At 34.0% G+C, this 20493-nt stretch overlaps 1 protein-coding gene across 2 annotated transcripts in view; it reads left to right on the top strand.

The window, feature by feature from the left end:
* LOC136037295 (src substrate protein p85-like) overlaps positions 1-20493 on the top strand; it is an 80002-nt gene that overhangs the window by 35297 nt on the left and 24212 nt on the right. For both annotated transcript variants that reach the window (XM_065719938.1, XM_065719937.1), the window contains exons 7-10: positions 2958-3079; positions 6041-6158; positions 8912-9126; positions 19088-19510. In XM_065719938.1, the coding sequence (XP_065576010.1) occupies positions 2958-3079; positions 6041-6158; positions 8912-9126; positions 19088-19510 (878 nt within the window). The remainder of the gene's footprint in view (positions 1-2957; positions 3080-6040; positions 6159-8911; positions 9127-19087; positions 19511-20493) is intronic.

The following is a 20493-nucleotide window of genomic DNA, read 5'->3' as shown; positions in this document are numbered from 1 at the left end:
CGTTATTCACTGGCTGTTATTGTCGGTGTTGACGACTAGTCATTGCAAAAAGTAAAATAACCTTAAAATGGCTAAACAAAACATTAACTGTGTGAAACTAAGGGGAAATGTGGAAATGTAAGAATTGTGGAGAATGTAAAAAATGAAGAAAGAAATGAAGAGCACAAATGAGCTTTTTAAATAAAGTTTTTTTTTTCTAGAATATATAAAGACACCAAAATTATCTTCTGTAGTCTTTTAGTCTTTTTTTTTGGCTTGAAAAATTCTTACGATTACCTATGCCATTTCAATACCACAGAATTAAATTAAACACATTTTTTTAACTACAAAAATGAAATTATTGAAAAAAGTGAAAATTCATGACATCTGTTTCCTTGCCTTTTGTTTAATTTTTTCTAACATTATTTGTTGGAAATTATTTTCCTTAACTTTCTTTTAGATAGTTTGTTGTTTTGTCATTTTGATTTCTTCTTTTTTCATTCTACAGTTTAGTCGTGCGTCATACTTAACCAGTGTGGTCTCAGAACCTATGTAAGGGCATGCGTCGTTAAAATTTTTCCCTGTGTCAATGAACGTCCGTTACAAAAAAAAAAAAAAAAATACTATCGCTGTTGTATTCGGTTTTTTTTTATAATTGAAATTGTCAAGATCAGTGTCTAACGTTTGCACTCTTTTTTTGTTTTTTCTTCTTTTTTGCTTAGCCTTTACGATGATTCAATTATATTTAATATCTGATTATAGTATATAAATTATATAAATCGAATTAAATGTAAAATTGACTACATGTCATAATGTATAAAACTGAATTTATGTATATCTGTGTATCCCCTATGCGTCACTATAAAGTTCATCTGATTGCCAGAAGGTTTAGGTTTAGGCTCCTTGAATTTCCTTTCTTTTGAGATTGCAGTAACGAGCGATGAGTAAAGTAGTTATTTGCTAAAACTGGACTTTGAATGCTGGCGTATATAGTTGTTGATGTAGATTAGTTTTTAGTTATTGGTGTTGGTGGAGATCGCGAATGCTTGTTGGGGCAGATCCCAAGAAGAAAAGGAAAAACTATAATGGAATTTAATTGTAACTTCCCTTTTTTGATAGTCCTATTCCTAGTGACTATTCTAACTTACAACGCCTGTCCCTGGGCCCTGGGGGGTTGTGTCAACACCTGAGTGTTTGCTATCTGACCTTTGAACTATTTTTAGCAAAATAGCTATCTCAAATTTTTTCTCGGATGCATTTGGAAAAAAATGGGCATGGTGAGGCTAGTTGCCCTCCAATTACTTTGACTCTTAAAGAGGGCACTAGAACTTCTGATTTCCAATAGAATGAGCGTCTTCAGAAGTTTATGCAACTACCTCTTTCATATGAAGTGCCTCTGGAAAAAATAAATAATAAGGATTTCGCTATACAAAAATCTGTACTCCAGCTGTATTTTTTTCTTTGCATACTGTTGTGCCTTGTGCAGGTACCGATCTCCTGATTCGATGCCTTCAGTCGGGAGGGCGTGGTTAGGGACAAATCCTCCGATGCTTCTTTTCTCCTCAGGTTTCTGCTGGTGCACATTTACAGCTGGTTTGACTCTGGCCAGGTTTACAGGGTCACATAATTGACCTCCTTCCAAACCAAATAGCCAGTGATGCCAGCACTCGAACTCTTGACCTCGGGATTTCAAGTTGGGAGCGCTAACCACTCGGCTAGAACGTTTTTTTTGTCCAGCTTTGGAGAAAAAAAATTTACTCTAAATATGACTAGAAATACATTTATATAACCTAGGTTTCAAGAGAAAAAATTATGCCTGTAACGATGTTTAGCTAAAAGGTGACAATACAAGTATATTTCACTCTAAAATTTAGAAGATAACATTTTCTGGATAGAAATCACCATATAAAATAATAAATAAGGTATAATAAATAAGGTATAAATAATAAATGAATAAGGTAAAAGCATCTGACAATAAGGAAAGAAGATGCACTGAAAATCTTGCTAAAAAAATCAAGAAAGAAGTAACAGATTGAACGGAAAATAAGATGGAAAATGGTCTTAATCAGCTCTTAGAGCTTATACAGTTTTTGTTAAACATGTTTTGATTGGTTGATATCTATCATTTTGTTTTTCTATCTATCATTCTATCAAATAGAATGAGAAGCTTTCAAGAGTCGGATCTTTGCCGATTTAGTCCAATTGTTGATATTTTTTTATTTTGGTATTTTTGCATTGAGAGTAATTCTACATTTAGCTTTAATCTGGCTGTTATTGCTGATTTATTAAGATTAAAAGCTATCTCAAAGCTATTTGGTAATTATATTTAAAAAGCCGAAGACTGTATAATCGATATAATTATCTGTACTGTTATAGGATTAAGACTAAATTTTCCTGTAAGCAATAGTTAAAAAAATTCAAGATTATTTTAAATCAAAATCTAGTCTGTATAAGGTAGTCCTAATTAACCTTGGGAAGGAGCGGATCAATTAGGCTAGTTGATTTTGAGCAATTAGGTCTACTGGTTAAAGGGCAGTTTAGAGTAGACCAAACAATGGAACATAATTGCTCGAATGCTAGATGGTGTTGGTGATTTTCTTTTTTGAAACTAGCGCCGGTTTTCACTCTTCTGAAGTTTTCATACTCTTTGGCGGCTACTGGTCTAGCAGTGCTCGGACCCTTGTTTCGCATCTTCTAACTGTTTATCAAAAAGACCTAAATGATAAGGCCACAGGGTTTCCTAACTGTTGGCTTAAGTTGTTCACACTCTATCAGAAGAAGTTTTTTGCCTCTTTATTGCTATACTCTATTGCTAGCTAACTTGAGCTACACAGCTCAATGAATCTTTGATTATTGCTTCTTGTCAAAATGACTGATTTGATTACTAAAAATTTGACGCCATTTTTCTATGATAAAATAATCACGTGTTTTGATTTTAGAAAGCATGTCGTCCTTTTCTAAATTTCAATTTTTCCCAGATTACACGCAAGGATTCGGCGGGAAATTTGGCGTTCAGTCGGATCGTGTCGACAAATCGGCCCTTGGGTGGGAGCATATTGAAAAAGTATCAAAGCATGAATCACAAACTGATTATTCTAAGGTTAGTATGAATTTTAATTATTCCTTTTACTGTTTTTATTATTTGTATTGCTTACTTTTATCTTTTTTCTTATCTAGTTGTATTTATTTTTTATCCCATTCGTGATTATTTCAGTGACGTTATTTGGTTCACGAAATAACTCTGAGACGTCTATTCATTTTAACTCTTCTATGCTACTTTCTACTTCATCCCCTATCTCTTTCTCCTTCTCTTTCTCTATTTCTCTGTAACCTTTTTGTTTTTTTCTTTTAGTTTGACATATTCATGATTATTGTTAATGACAATATATTGTTTAATAAATTGCTCTGGGCTCTGAGTGTTATCTGCTACTCTCTACTCCATTCCTTCTCTTTTTCTCATTCTCTCTCTCAATTTCTTTTTAATGTTTTCTTTTTTCCCTTTTGTCATGTTTATTCATTAATCATTTATACATGGTTATTTTTAATGACATTTATTTTGTTCTCTAAATAATTCTGATCTACCCTTTTGTTCATTTTAATTATTCTGTGTTACTCGCTCCGCTTCTCTCTCTCTCTCTCTCTCTCTCTCTCTCTCTCTCTCTCTCTCTCTCTCTCTCTCTCTCTCTCTCTCTCTCTCTCTCTCTCTCTCTCTCTCTTTCTCTATACTTCTATTATTTTTCGTTTTTTTTCGTTTTAGTTATATTTATTCATTTGAAGTATTATATGCTACTCTGTACGCCGTCCCCGTTCTCTTTCCACTTCTCCCTTTCTCTATTGTTTTTCAAGCTCCGTTTCGTTTAGGGTTTTCTGCTTAAGAAAGGTAATCTTGGGGCTAGGTTTGAAATATATTAAAATTTTTCATTATCAACGAAAATAGAGATCACAAAAAAAAATAGCAACAACTCAAAAGAATAACGTGGGAGATTTTAGATATCCCAAAAGGATATTGGGGTACCATGAGCCAGTAGGAATCAGTTGGCTGAACATTTTAGACCATCTTTGGTATCTCAACATACCCAATTAAAGGAATTTCATTATTCACAAGAACGACAGAATAAGATTTGTGAAGCCGCTTGTTGTGGTTTTTTATTTGTCATTTATGATTTCTTTTTTGCTTAAGTAAGCATTATCAATACGTGATACGTGATTCAAAAAATGAAATACAAAGAAGTATGACAGACAATTGGAATTGAAAAAAAGAGAAGTAATATTAGTCGGCTAGACATTCAGCTGGTCATCTTTATAATAAGATTATTTAAGAAAAGTTTTTCTGATGAAAGTAAAGAGCGAAGAAGAAACTTTGAAACCAACAAAAATTATTGCTTCGCATTTTATGCGGCATGGATCCGCAATATTGGTACATATAAACTGACTTGTAATTTTCCCTAAATTTTTAGGATTCTGAAAAATTAGTGCTTACTGAAAACTGATGTTTTTTAAAGTTTTTACAGAATTAAATTGTATTTTAAAAATCAACTGATTTCATGGCTGGTGAAAGTTTATAGCCTTGTAAATTATTCTTTTATTTTCAGCAGGGTTTTTGTTTTCTGCTGCTAATCGTATTTTGTTGCTTTGATTTTGTGTTTTCAGTAAAATACTAGTTTTTCAAAATATTAAAAATTCTGAAAAAAATTGAATCATGCAAGGAGCTACAATTACGTCATATATCAGATCAGCTTAAGTACATCATATATCAGGTCAACTTAATTACGTCATATATCACACGCAGAAAAATCTTTCGACCTTTTCTTAGTCTAAAATGGACCCTTAAACAGCTCTCTACGATGTTCTAGTGCCGTTCTAGCAGTGGGGAAAAAAAGAGGACATATCAGTGCTACCCATGCAAAACAGTGAATTTCCTTGTTGGTCAAATCAGAGGACTGTAAGTTTCATATATTAGGTTTTCGGCCATGGAGATTCCGGTTATGTTCTTTTGTTTTGATCTGACGAAATTATTTTACTGACATTTTACTGTTTTATTTTACTGTTTTTATTGTATTTTTTTTCGTTTATTTTATTTTTGTTTTATTTTTACTGTTTTATTTTAGTGTGTTGTTACAGCCAGGTTTGATCTCTGTGTCCCGTATTACCAAGCTAAGGTCAACCACGGTGCCACCCCTGGACACAAGTGTGGTTTAGTATTTGTGGCATTCAAATATTCAAAGGATTCACGGTGTATTTTTCTTTTGAATTTCACTGGTCTTCCTCTTCAGTTTCTTTTTCCTCTGAGCTTTGCAATAATGGTTCCTAAATGAGGTATAATGTTTGCTTTATCATTTTTTTTTGGTTCTAGGTAATTACTCCCCCCCCCCCTGGGCGATTTTCTCCCTGAAAATACCCCCCGCGGAAAATAACCCCGGAAAATAACCCCTGTGGAAAATAAGTTTTTCCAAATTTGAGAATTTTATTTGAGTTTTGTCTTTTTAATTTCCCTAGGGGGAAGGAATTTCGGTATGTATGTATTATACTTGCTCAAGTTTATGCTGTGTAGAACTCGAGAACAAACCGGTTTCTTCGTTAGTTTTTTTCAGCTTGGCGCGAGACAAGACAAAGACAAGTGACAGAATATATGGTAAATGTATAATTTCGGCTATATATTTGCACATAAGGGAGGGGGAAGTATTTGGAGATTTTGAAGTTGAAAAGCAATTTCTACTTCATAGAATGCAGAATAATTTTACCTAACACATTTTGCATGCAGATCCGCTATGCTTTACCCCTCCCCCTAATGTGCAATCCTATAGCCCAAATTTCTCGAGTTTTACACAGCTGAAATTTGATGTAGTAGCGCATAATACATAAGTACCAAAATTCCTTCCTCCTACGGAAATTAAAAAGCAAAGCCCAAATAAAATCCTAAAATTTGGCAAGCCTTATTTTCCAAGGGGGAGGGGTATTTTCAATATGGGGGGGGGATGTAAACGCCGGTCAGCATTTTTTATTATTATTAGGGTTGATTTGAATTTTTTTTACCACGGTAACTACTATCTATTCATTTTAGGGTTTTGGTGGTAAGTTTGGTGTTCAAACTGACCGAGTGGATAAAGTTGCTCATTCTTTTGATGAAGATCAGGGAAAAATTGGCACAAATTATGAAAAGGCTAAAAATACCACTCCTAGTAAGTTCTTGCATTTTACAAAGTGTGCTTTTACGGTAAAGTGTAGTGGAGCATGGTAAATTTCGTAAAGTAAAATAACCAAGCGAATTTGCTATTAGAACCCAGCTCGAATGTCTGACTGAAAGGGGAATTCCCGGAAGTCTTCCTCAGAAGTTTCTCGAAAAAAAATGACTCTTTAGAATTGTGGTACAAATAATACTTTTATGCGAGTGCACACATAGAAAAAATTCATTAAAAAAAATTATAATAATAATAATAATAATTTACCTGTAAGAAAAACAGATTTTCAACTCGGATCCAAAACAGATATGAATGGAATATTCACTCATAGAATTTGTTTTTCTTCTGGTGGATGCCAAATTCGGCTACAAAAGTTGACAAGTTTCGTCAAAAAAAAATCATCAAATGGACTTTTCTCTGTGAATTCCTTTTTGTATTACTTATAAACACCGGAATTCTCTGAATTCCGGTGTTCTCCGGAATTCTCCTGCGAACAGGGAGATTTGAACCACAGAGCTCAAGATTTTCCGGTAGGGAAGCTTTGACGACCAATGATGGCTCCGCAAATCAGTTTTTTAATTCGGCACAAAAAAAAACGAAAAAACTTTTAGTGAAATGAATTCCATTTCTGGTTCTCAGTATGTTAATTATGACTTTTTTTTAATAACAATATTGCGATTCCAGCCCCTTGAAAATTTAGGGGACTGACATACTGTAAGTCAAATAAACTTTTCTATAGTTATGTCTGTTGGAGCTCCTTTTAAAGGGGTCAAGAAGGCAGGTTTTCAAGAGGAGTCAAGAGGCAGGTATAACTGAACTCGGAGGGCACTTAAGTTGAGGTGCAGCGTCTTACAAAGTGTTTTCATGTATTCAATGCGGTGTATATATAGGAATTAGATTGAAAATTGTTTAAATTACCTACTCGGCATATTGGGGTGGTGGGCTAAACCCATTGCATGTGAAACTACCACGTGCCTGTATTGGGTAGAATATCAAATTTTGTAATAAAGGAAATAAGAGACGGGTTTTCAACGATAACTTTCCTCGGGAGGACATCCCAACTGGAGATGAAACGTCTTAAAAATTATTTTTCAAGTATTCAATGTGCGGTGGATATATGTGAGTTATATTGAAAAATTTAAATTTATATACTCGGGATTTCGAGTGGGGGTCTGAGTTCCCTGCATTTGTAACTTCCTGTTTGCTTGAGAAGTCTTTACTATTTCAAAAATGCCTTACTGTACTTGTTTTGTCGGTAGGGAATTTAAAACATCATTAATTACTTGTATTTTCACTTTACATTGTTCTAAACAATCTAATTTCAAGTTGGACAGAGACTATATTATTTTTAATGGTGATTGGAAGATATAGGTTCTTTAACTGGCCTGGGGCTCGGAAGGAAAATAATCTACGTATAGTAGAAAATTCTTGCTTTCTGTATCAAAAAGAATCGAGTTTTGTAATGTTAAAGTCCTTTGAGATGCTCAGTTCCCAGAATCTCCACGTGTCTTGAAAATTACCACCAATATACACGTGATGAAACGTGCTCAGATGTCATCATGGGTGAGCCTTGACCCATCATAAGCTTTCTGTCTGAAATTATCTTATTTAAATAGAGAAAGAAGCTAATCCAAATGAAATCGAACTGACAGAGTTGGTTGAAATGATTTTTTATTAAAAAAAAAAGTCAAGGGTCATAAAATTTTTTCGATCAAACTGTCGGTAAGATCTTGAACTCTGTTTTAGATTACAATTTGAGGGTTAAGTGTAAAACAGTAGAAGATTAAATTTATTTAATTTACACGTATACGCAACACAATATGCAGAACTTTAAAGGGCTTAAGCCCTTTATGAAAATATTAAGCCTTGCGTAAACCTTATTGGGCTTGTCGATCAAAGAAGAGATAAGAAAAAACTAAATTCTAATTATCAATTGATTTAATTTTTTTCTTTATGAAATCAGTTTACCCGTATACGCAACACATTATGCAGAACTTTAAAGGGCTTAAGCCCCTTATGAAAATATTATGCCTTACGTAATCCTTAAAGGGCTTGTCGATCAAAGAAGAAATAAGAAAAAAATGAAATTCTAATTGTCAATTCATTTAAATTTTTTCTTTATGAAACCAACCTTCATAAATCATTTCCTGGTCGTCTTATGGAGAAAAATATTTCAAAGAAGAAAAAAAAAATCAAATTTTTGTCTAAAAGTTACAGATATGAAGAATCCATAGTAAAAAGATTAGAATGTCCACCTTGTTTTTTCTTTCGGCTTTTGAAAATAATTTTCTAGGCTGTTCAGTCTATTCATCAGTAAGAATATATTTCATATGTTCATAAGATAACATATAACATATGTTAAATGTGTATGTGTATGTGTAAGATAACATATAATATATGTATAACATATGCTCTTAGAACCTCCCTTCATTCTCTCGAAAAACCGTAAAAATACTGAATAGATTGTTACACCGACACATGTAGCCTTTTTCGGGGGTATAGGGCTAGAATTTTTACGTGAGTCTCTAAAATACATTGTAAGTATAGATTTTTGGATTTTGCTAGGGGTTGCGTTGTAGGACTACTCTTTGTGAAATTCTTGTTTATGTGTGCTATGACTGATCTTCATTTTGACCATCAAAATTTTACCCGGTTATCTTGCCTCTTAATAACCTTAGCTGAAGTTCATCATAGTATGTTGATTATTTGTGCATACATTAAGCGATTGATAATACTATTATATTTATTTCCAGGTAGTGTAAAAGCTTCCTCGCTGAGGTCAAGATTTGAAAACTTGGCAAAAGAATCAGAAGATGAAAGCCGAAGAAGAGCAGAAGAAGAAAAAAGAAAGCGGGAAATTAAAGACAAAGAAGATAGGGAAAAGGAGGTGAACAAGAGAAATTTAGAAGAAAGGAAAACAGGAGAAGAAAAGGCTGTAACACCTGCTGCAGAGAAAACTACCACAATGGTAACTAGGCCTACTTTATTTTTAGCTCTTTCATACTTAGCTTGGTTGACAGTTTTTAGGCTCATGTCATTTTCAGGTGTAATCAGACCAGGGTTGCCTCCTTTACGTTTATATTAAAGCAGTCATTTTAGATATTGAAGTCAAGCTAAATCCTTAGATATCTGGAAATAGAGGTTTATAGCAGCGGGAACATTTTGAATTATATGCATAGAACTGCATTCCTGTTTTGTTTTATTTCTTTCTTTTTTATTAATCTTATTGGAAAGTTAATCTGTCGAAATCTAATCAAAATTTGTTTCGGATAATGAGAACTTGCTACTGGAGTTGGTTTGTCTCTGCTGAAGTCCAATCGTTAAAGTAGTTTAGTCAATCAAAAATGATGAGAAACGAATGGGAATGTTGGTTTTTTAATTAAAGTGGCAATGCGCATTCACTGTTGCAGACAGTTTTTCTGATCAGAGCCAAAAATTAAAAAAAAACGATCAACAACGGCTTTCATCGGCTTTCTTGGAAACGTTCAACAATGTTTCCAAAACGTTGTTGCTATGGATTTTATGCAACCGGATCAACTTATTTAATGCAACCGGATCGATTATCGATTTTATACAACCGGGTCAACTTTTTTTATGCAACCGGATCGATTTTATGCAACCGGATCAACTTTTTTTATGCAACCGGATCGATTTTATGCAATCGGATCAACTTTTTTTATGCAACCGGATCAACTTTTTTTATGCAACCGGATCAACTTTTTTTTTATGCAACCGGATCGATTTTATGCAACCGGATCAACTTTTTTTTATACAACCGGATCGATTTTATGCAACCGGATCAATTTTCTTTTAACTTTTTTTATGCAACCGGATCAGCTTTTTTCTATGCAAATCGATCGATTTTATGCAACCGGATCAAACTTTTTTTCAACTTTTTTTATGAAACCGGATTAACTTTTTTTATGCAACTGGATCAACTTTTTTTTCAACTTTTTTATGCAACCGGATCGATTTTATACAACCAGATCAACTGTTTTTATGCAACCGGATCAAATCCGGACAACCGGATTTCTATAGGTTACTACTGGGAAAGTTTGCGACATTAACAGAGAGCTAGCCACAACAGGAAAAAAGGGGTGCTGACATCTGAAATTACTCTGATCTATGATCATGCCTTTTTCTCAGAGCTTATGTAACCATGGTTCTTTAAACAATATAAATAAGACATTTTTAACACCCATCCTATACTCCCGACTTTATTGAAAAGCAATCGAAACATAGTAACCGCATGTATAGGCCCCGGTTTTCAAAGTTACATGAGTCTTTTAGGTAAATTTCCCACACTCGGTCCCTTCCTCTAACAGATCTGAATTTTATCTTGTATAAATGGCTTTTTGTTAGCTCTGTATGGTAATGAATAAATATATTATGTATTGCTATTAAAAAGAAATGCTAAGAAACACGAACAAATCATCCTCTTAGGCTGTAATTTCGAATAAACATCCAAATTCTATCTTGTATAAAATAGTTTTTTGAAAATAGTGGAAAGGGGACCCAATCAGTAGAAAAGTGAATTTTTAGGCCATACTTTTGATAATTTCCCCAGTCTCTCCCCGAAAAAATTGCCACCCGCCCAATCCCTTCTTCTGTAGGTGCAAATCAAAATCAGCTTTACATAGGATCAATGATGACAACTGACTGGTGGATCATTTTCTCAATTTTTTGTTCGCTTTTTAAATATATGTTTTAGTTATATGAACTGTCTTATTGTATTTTTTTTATACCTTTAGAGCGTGAAGGCTGGAGCTCCCCGCCTACCTTTTTTTGTGGGCATCCTTCCATGTAAATTGGATTCTGTCTTTTGAATGGAATGAGGATTCCACTTAGAAAAATATATTTTATGAAATTTGATTAAAGTTCTCAGTGTCAATTCTGTTTGTCATACCGCAAATTCACAAAAATATCTTCCTTGTACTAACAAATGTGCCTTAATAAGAGCAAAACAATTCTGTATTTTGGATAAAACTTAAAAAGTTTTCTTTAATTTTTTTTCCAAGAATACGTGCTACTAACCTCTGGTATTTCTTGTCTTAGGGAGTTCAACTTCTAAACGCTCCAAAGGGGGTCTCCCCTTAATTCTTCGGGCAAAATTTTACACATTCCCTAGGGTTTCATAATTCTTTGTGATTCTCGTGTCAGTCGTACCTGATTAGATGAACTTGTTCTTCTTCGTAAAACTTCTAAAAACCGCGTAGGGGGTACCTCCATAATTACTCATATAAAATATTACACATTCCTTACGATTTCATAATTCTCTATGATTTTTAAGTCGTTGGTAATTACTTGCTGTTTATATAAATTTGCGTTTCTTCGTAAAACTTCACAAAACTTCTAAAAACCCCAAAGGGGGTGTCTCCTTAATTATTCTTTTAGAATATTACACATCCCCTATTATTTCTTAACTCTCTATCATTTTAATATCAGTTGCAATTATTTACTGACAAACTTGACAAAACTTCTAAAGACTCCATAGGGGGTCCTCCATAATTACTCGTATAAAATATGACCCTTATGATTTCATAATTCTCTATGATTATCATTCTGTTGCAATTATTTACTGATTAAATGAATGTGTGTTTCTTCAAAAGATATGATGCATATTTTACTATGAAAGATATCAAACAGTTCGTGGTTACGAACTGTAAGTAAGGAGTTGTTGTGCTGTTCCTTACAGTTATTCTGGACCATTTTGAATATGATTCATTAAGTTTAATGCTGCCCATCAAATTTAACGAGCCGGCAAGATTGTGTGGAAAATTGGAGGGGGGACGCCTCAAGAAGTCAGGCGACCTTAGTGAAAATCATACCATGAGATTCAGAGTATTTGAGTACTCTGGTGTAGAGTTCAAAATCCTATCTACAAAAATGTGAAACTTCGTGTTTTTGCCAAAGAAAGATCACGGATGCACGTTTATTTGTTTGTGCTTTTTGGTATTTTTTTTTTTCAGGGTTGATCATATCGAACCAATGGTCATGAAAGATCGGAAGAGGGCTCGTTCAAACGAAATTAAAAGTTTTAGTACTCTCTTTTTAAGTAAAAAAAAAGATTGGAGGGCAGATTGCCCCCTCCCACGCCCTCTTTTCCCCCGAAGACATCCGATCAAAATTTTGAGATTGCCATTGATTCAGTATAATTGAAAGGTTCAGTAACGATGCCTTTCTGGATGAGATGATCTCCCTTAGTACCCGGAGAAAGGGTTGTAAGCTACGCAATTTTCCTATTCTTCACATATAGTATTCGTTTTGAGAAATATACGATTTGGGGGGGGGGCTTTCTATACGGATAACTTTCTGTGGGGATGGAATTTTCCAGGGGAAATTTTACACAGCACGGATAGGGGATGGGATTTCCTGGTATTATTTGAAAAACTTCGCTCTTCACGCTAAATTTTGACTGTGTCACATTTCTTTAAGAAAGACTGTTCAAATACAGGGACTATTGAATTTAAATGAGAAGTATTTTAAAAGAACTTTAATACTTTAGCGCAAAGAGCGAGAGGTAAGGATGGGACAGTCCGCCTTATTCATAAACCCAAGGAAACATATACCTTACATTCCGTAATTGTTGACCTTTGCATGACTAAATGGCAAAGCAAAAAAATTGTGGTCCAGAATGCCGACTACGAGCTATATCTAGCTCAATTGAATGTGGTTCCTTGGTTCCGTGCAGGGGCCGAAAAGTGTGCCAGGATCGATATTACTAATTGGAGTAACTCCTGGATGTGCCTCGACTGCTCCACTAATTCCAGGGTAAACCTTACTTCTTTTCTGGGTCTTTCTGTACCTTGATCTGGCTTCCCTCGAACACCTCATACCACTGTTGAAAGAATTCTTAGCATCCTAAGTGACCTAAGCAGTCCTACTCCTTTTCCTGACCCTCCACACAGCCATCTTTCTTTTTTAACAGAGAAACCAAACGTGTCTCACCAGGATGGACATAGCTCAGTCGGTCCTACAATTTTCTTTGCCCCAACCCAATGCCAAGATCTTGTAGTTCTTCTCGAAGGCTCAACGCATGTGCTAAGCCACTGAACGCAGCACGAATAAGTCTGTTCAAACAGATAGCGTCACGGCAGCCTTCTCTTTACAACCAGATTTTACAAAAATATTCACTTTAAAAGAAAATTTTAAAGTTTACGATTTAAAATGTGATTATAGAAGTCAACCTGCACAAAATTCCATCCCAAAAGAAGTAAATAATACTTCAGTCTCTCATCATCAAAAAGTTCATTGTGCTTAAGCTCAATGGATATTAATGAAGGAAGCAGAGAATCAAGTTCATCAACTTTAGCCACTACAAGTGACATATATCTTAGTTCAGACATTGCACCTTATCTCAATCTCGCCTCTATTCAACCTAATTATTATCCTGACCTTGATAACTCAATCACAGATGCCCGAATTGATTTTGGAAGCACAGAAGTGAATCTGCCTTATAATAATGACTTTTCTGTATGTTTCGCAAATGTGCTAATATAATTTTGGCTAATTTTCGCAAATTAGGGGATAAATTTAATTTTGGACACGATTGTGCTCCAAGAAAGCTATAGGAAAAAAAATATTCCTGATAATAGTCTTATCAAAAATTACAAGTTTTTTAAGCAAGGAAGTTGCAAATTAGGTCCAAAGTGCCCTTATAATCATGGATTTATTACAAATAACCTCAACAAACGAAATGAAGCTAGTCCAAGAGTTTGTTCCTATTTTTTACATAACAAGTTTAACCAAAAGAAGTGCTCGTCATTGCACTTCTGTCGTTTTTACCTCACTGGCAAGTGTACTAAAGCAAAGCGTAATTGTGACCATGTTCGCTTTATGTAAGTTAGCATCAAGTGGGCGTTGTTTCGGGTTAGGTGACCTGCATACCTATGTCTCCTCTTCCTTTTTCAAAAAAAAAAAAAAATCAAGCTGCAAACAAAAGCCAAGTGCGCAAACTTGAGCTGTTACCGGTCAAAGATTCCACACTGGAAAGCCCCCTTTTTATGGCAACACTTTGAATTCCACTCCTCCCTCACTAAATAACCCTTATTACATCCCTCCCTATCCGATTCAAAGCTACGTGCCCCAGATATCGTCTCACTGAAACGCCCTTCCAACCCAGATATTTACTCACAACCAGTCAAATCACATCGCAGACATTACTGTACGCAAACCCCTCACCCAAAATCCCCTCTTACTCATATCCCTCCCAGTCACAACCCCCTACGCATACCCTATCTGATCCATGCGCCCAAGATGTTGGTGACTAGTCCGGGCCTCCAGCCGTCATTTGCCGAACTAAATTCGGCATTCTTCATCCCAGAAGTTCCTACTCCACTTCTTTTCCTAGCACCTTCTTGCATTCCCATCTCCCCCTGTCCTCTCTATCAAAAATTTTCCCAATTTGACCCCTTTATACCCTATTCTACGAAACCTCCCCTCCAGCCCATACATTATATCCCTCGTGCCTACTTTGTCGACGTGAATTAGGTCTCAGACCTTTTGTATTTGATAATTGTCTTGTAATAAATCCTAACTGTTCTCACTTCCCGTCAACTGGAAAAAAATTGCAGCTTCCTTATCATGCTTCGTCTATATCCCACTTCTACTTCCCACTACCTCGTTTCTCTTACTAACCACATTTGGAAAATCCTTTAAAATCCTAATTCCGGGCTAAAGTTAATTTCCAATGACCTTCAGTAAGAATTTGACCTTGTTAACCGCAATATTTTAGTTGAGAAACTTGTCATCGAGTTTAATACTAACTCCTTACTGGTGGAATTGGTTGCCTCCTTTTTAACAAATAGATTGTAGGTTGTCAAGTACCAGAATCATTATTTAAATTCTCTCCCTGCCCACAATGGCATACCCCAAGGTACTCTCCTAGGTCACCTACTTTTTTCAGTCATGATTAACAGCGTCGTGAAGGAATTTCCAGACCGATGGAAATTTGTTGATAACCTAACGGTTGTTGAAACTTGCTTCAGAAATTTAAAGAGTGACCACATGAGTATCCTCAATGAAATTGGAAATGAGGCCACAGACTTAGACATGACAGTAAACTCCACTCGTCCATGGTAATGCCTATTTGTTTCCTCAAATCCTCGCCCTTTTATCTTAATCCTATCACTCGTGACATTTCGGTTTCCTTCTTTAAATTAATTGGCGTCACAATTTCTTCCGATTTAAAGTGGGAAATCCACGTTAAAGACATCGTACATAGAGTTAATGTGTCTAGCGCTCTCCTTAAGCTCCTAAATAAATTCAGCGTCCCCCCTTGCCACTCTGTTAAGATTTACACGTCTTTAGCTTGCCTCCCTGCTTCTAAAAAAGCTAGTTTGAAAATCCTTGAGCGCAGGAGGGTTTTGTTGTGCCTCCGTTTTGCAAAAAAAAAAATGCAATTACAAACCCTAGGATGGCAAGTATTTCCCTCAAACGGCACTCCCCATCCAAACTACGGCCGCCTCGAGCTGTTTATGAGCCTATTCCTATTTTGCCCCCCATTTGCTACGTTACTTCCAGATATGGAAGAAACTTTTGTCCTCTTGATCACAGAAAAAATTATTAATATATCCCACTATCATCTCCTTTTTTATTAGCTGTTGGCGCTGCCCAGGTTCTTGCATTTATTTGGTTATTTCCCCCTCCTTTTTTCTAATTTCCCTTTTAATTTTATATTTCGTTTTCTTTTTATGTGTTTATTCACTTGTTTTTGTCCCTCCCCTTTTTTCTGACCAGGTTTTTCATCTCCTTAACTTCCTTATTAACTTTGTGCATTTAAGTTATTGACACCTTTTATGTGTCCCTTTGGATTTTTATATACATTTATTTCTCGTTCTTTTTTTGTATTTATTTGCTTATTTCCCCCTCCCTTTTTTTAATATCCCTCTTAAAATTTTTTCTGACTTTAACAGCAAGCAGAACAACAGGATTTCTTTTTCTGTAAGACAGTGGAATGCAACTTTCAATGAATATTCCAACCCTATATCCAAGGACCGTCTTCAGCAAAACAAATGAAAAAGAAAGTAGAAGAATATACAAGAATTCAGATTAAAACACAATCTTTAAAACTAAAATATTTTCTTAAAACACTCCTAGCATCATTGCTTGAGGAAAGTTCAACCACAACTGATACATCAAGCGAAGTGAAAAAACCATTCAATTAAATGGAATAAAAAACAATAGCTAAGAGCTCATATGGCACTTGTGACGAGGCGAGAAGAGCTAAGAGCCAAGAGACCATATGGTATGAGCTCTAACAAAATTCTATGAATCAATAGATTGACTTAAAAAGGAAAATAAGAGGCTTAATCCCGGTCAGGATTTAAAATAAGAGCTCTGAGTCACGATGTCCTCCTAAATATCAAAATTCATTAAAATTCGAATTAAAATTCGAATTAAAATCCTTTTAAATCAATCTATTGATTCATAGAATTTTGCTAGAGCTCATACCATATGATCTCTTGGCTCTTAGCTCTTCTTGCCTCGTCACAAGTGCCATATGAGCTCTTAGCTCTTGTTTAAAGTAATTTGCTAAATCATTTTAGTTAAATTTGTATATAAGGCATTAAGTGAATATTCTCCAAAATCCCTATTTAAAGAAATATTACTATTTATTTTGATTCTAATTTCAATTGCCTCTCGAACTACCTGTTTTATGCCTAAATCATTGCTAATAATGAAAGTTATTTCTAGAAGCATTTATGGTTAGGATTATCAAAAATATTACTACTTAAAGCGGAATCAAAAGAATTATTTATAGTGTTAGAATTTAAGGCTTAAGTTATGTTATCTTTGTCCTGCTGCAGGTTCTTTTTCTAAATTCTAATGGGTTCTACGTACATATAGTTGCCACAGTCATATGGTATTTGATACACCCCTATTTACAACATTTTAGGATGTTCACGATTTTAAAATTATTTGTAAATACTGCATATAAATTATTTTGTGTGCAAACTTTTTTTAAATGTCTAGTTACTATTATAATATATGGAAGGTAGATTAGATTTGGTGGCTTGGCGGGAGCTTCGAATGGTAATAGACCCTTGATTTTACGGGAGTGTTATTAATAAAGACAATAGGATAACTGTTTCCAAAAAGTATGTCTCTAATAAGAAAAGATAAGATTTATTCATCATGAAATACAAACACAATATTACATTTTACTTTTCCCCCAAAGACTCTTTGGCCTGTAAAGAAGGGGTAATATAAATGAGTCACTTACTCAGAGAAGAAGAAAAAAATAATAAAAATAATCACTTAATCACAGAGGGAAGAGCAAAAAGGAGAAGAAAAGAAAATATAAATAAAATAAAAACTGTAGGAAACAAACCTAAATAGACTAATAGATTGAATAGACTTAGTTAATTAAGTAGATCAGTAAATTAAATAAACACCAATGAAATAATAATATATATATATATATATATATATATATATATATATATATATATATATATATATATATATATATACATATAGACATGAAAATAAAATAAATAGGTAAAAAGAAGGCAAAGAATTTTTAGCAATTCTTTTTTAACAAAACCGAATGAGTGGCACTTTCGAGCTAATTCATGCAACTTATTCCACACAGTTCATTAAAGTTTAGTTCATCTGTGATGTGAGATTTAGAGCTAAGGTTCAGGGTACGATCGACAAGAGAGGTAACAACACTTTTAACCACCAAAACAAGTTCCTGTGGCTGATATAGTTGCCTCTCTAGAATCCTCTTTGAACAAAAACTACACATATATTTCTAACCCGGTGAAGTAAGGTCTTTTCTTATAAACACACTTAACGGCAGCTAAAAAAAAGTTACGCTTCCTACTAATTTGACGCTAGGAATTTCGCTGGATACAAAAATATTGTCTAGTCTTTGCAAAGACCCGTCTATTATAATAATTAATAAATTTAATTAAAAATCATTTCGCAAATTATGTAAAATAAACTGTTAACAATACCACCCTACCTGTTATTGACTTACCTGACATAGGCTGGCTGCTAAAAGGGCAAGATTAGCTTTAAGAGTTTGTTTGTAAATGTTTTTTTTTCCATTTGGTTAATTGTCCTTTTCACTTTGCTTGATGTACCAGTCCTGGTTGAACTTTCCTGGTGTAATGATGCTAAGACTGTTTTGAGAAAATATATTAGTTTTAAATATTGTATTTTAATGTGAGTTCTTTTATATTCTTTGTTTTTTTTTTTTTTTTTTTTTTTTTTGCTGAGGACAGTACAGCCCTTGGATATAGGATCGAAATGTTCTTTTAAGGTTGCATCTTATATAAAAAATTCCCCTATTCTTCTACTTGTTGTTTATGATGGAAAGTCAGTTTGGTCTTCGTAGCTATTTTTCTGACTTGTATTTGTTTGAGTTTAGTTTCATCAGACTTTATTTTTTACTATTTAATTAACTTCTTACTTTTAAATTATTGACTTACACATGATTACTCGTTATGATTTTTCTTTTTCGTTGTTGTTTTTTTTTTGCATTTTTGCCAGTTTTCGTGTAACTATATGGTTTGTCGACTCCGAAGTTCGAACTCGGTCATTTGTGGGTGTGAGATATAGATTTTTTAAAAACAAATATCGTATCTTAAGTAAAACTAAATTGACAAAATAATTTTAGGAATTACAAGTATATAATAATAAAAATAAATCTAATTCAATGGGTCATTGTTTTATTGTTTGCTGATAAGGTGAACTGTTTCCCTTAAATATTCTTTCCCTCCTCCCTGGAGATTTTTCCTCTTTTTATGCCTTATACTACCTAATAATGCTCTTTTTATGCCTTATACTGCCTAGTTAGGGTAAATGAGTCATGATAAGACTAATAATACATAACAGGTGCAACGTGTATTAATAACTTGGGGAAAACTCTCTTTTGCAATAACTCTCTTTTGCAATAAAAAAATTACTTTTCTTTTTAGGCTGATCAAACTGCAAGTCTTATTAATAGCACAAATAAGCCACTAGTTGAAGAAAAGATAATTTCCGTGGCAGAAGAAAGAAAAAATAACATTGCAGAAGAAAAATATCCAGTTGAAACACCGCCAATTATCGTAAGCCGAGAGAAAGAACCACGAACAGAAAACCAAATTACCGCTGCTGAAAAAAAACAACCTAGTGACCTGTCGAACCTGACTGAAATGGATAGCAAAACTGAATGGAAAGCCAAACTGATGGAAAGCCAAAGACAAATGGAAAGAAATCAAACTGAAATTGAAAACCAAAATTCCGCTACACAAGAACATCCTGTTGAAATCCCTCGACAAGAATTAAACCAGGAAACTTATTACGAAGATGTTCCTGAAGCTAAACAAAATGTTTATGAAAATCAAGAATTTGCAAATGTAAGATAATGGTTTTTTTGTGTCTATATTACTTTTGGAGTTGTGCCAAAATGGGTTTTAAGTGAGATTATGGCCTTCCTTGATTTTCAAGAGGGAACAGGAATTCTTTTATGAAGGACTATTGAAGTACAAATCAAAATAACTTCTTGACCTCCTACACTCCTCCCTCCATCCCCCATACCTTAGCGAAGTAATGTCTGTGTGGTTTATACCAGTTAGAGGTAACTTTAAAATGTAGCTAAAACCATTTGCATGAAGCACAGGTGTTTTATTTGGCGGGAATTCCAGAAAGTCTTGATGTATCTTTTAGAATTAATTTTTCATGTTATTTATATTAACTGAAAATTAAAAAAAAAACGGCGAGTAAGAAGAAAATTACTTGTTGTTGCTGATTCAGGAAAATTAACTATTATCCTGTTTAGTCCTAATTGTGAAATCTTATTATGAAAAGTGAGTTAATGGAATTTCGAGAAATAACTTGAAACCCCTAAAAAAAATGGAGTCGGGTCAAAAAAGAAAGTACGCCTTTGGGGTTGTACAAGAAAAATCACATTATAATATGAGTATATCTTATGTGTTTTCGGTTTTTTCTTTTTTTTTCTTTTTTACTTCTAGTGGGGTACGGGAATATCATAATTAGCTGTTTAATGGTGTATTTGAAAGAAAAGCGGTATATTTTAAAATTGCGATATTGGAGCTACAACAGTTTTCGAATTCGTATGAATTTCTGAAATTTCAGGGTATTCTATATCTAATTTTTATAGATTTTAATTATTTAAAAATTATTTATAATTATAAATTATTAAAAATAATTAGTTTTTTTTATGAAATTTTTATTTTTGTCTGTCAAACTATAAAATAAAAATTATAATTAATTTAAATTATCTAACTTTATAACATGTAAATTGATAATTTGTGCGATACAGTTATGTTTCAGCTATTCTAATTTTTTAGGGAATCCGCCAGGTGGTGCAGTAAAATTG

The sequence above is a fragment of the Artemia franciscana genome, chromosome 16, assembly GCF_032884065.1.
Source record: "Artemia franciscana chromosome 16, ASM3288406v1, whole genome shotgun sequence".
Lineage (NCBI taxonomy): Eukaryota > Metazoa > Arthropoda > Branchiopoda > Anostraca > Artemiidae > Artemia > Artemia franciscana.
The sequence above is the reverse complement of the archived record's forward strand: the minus strand, read 5'-3'. Positions and strand labels throughout refer to the sequence as shown.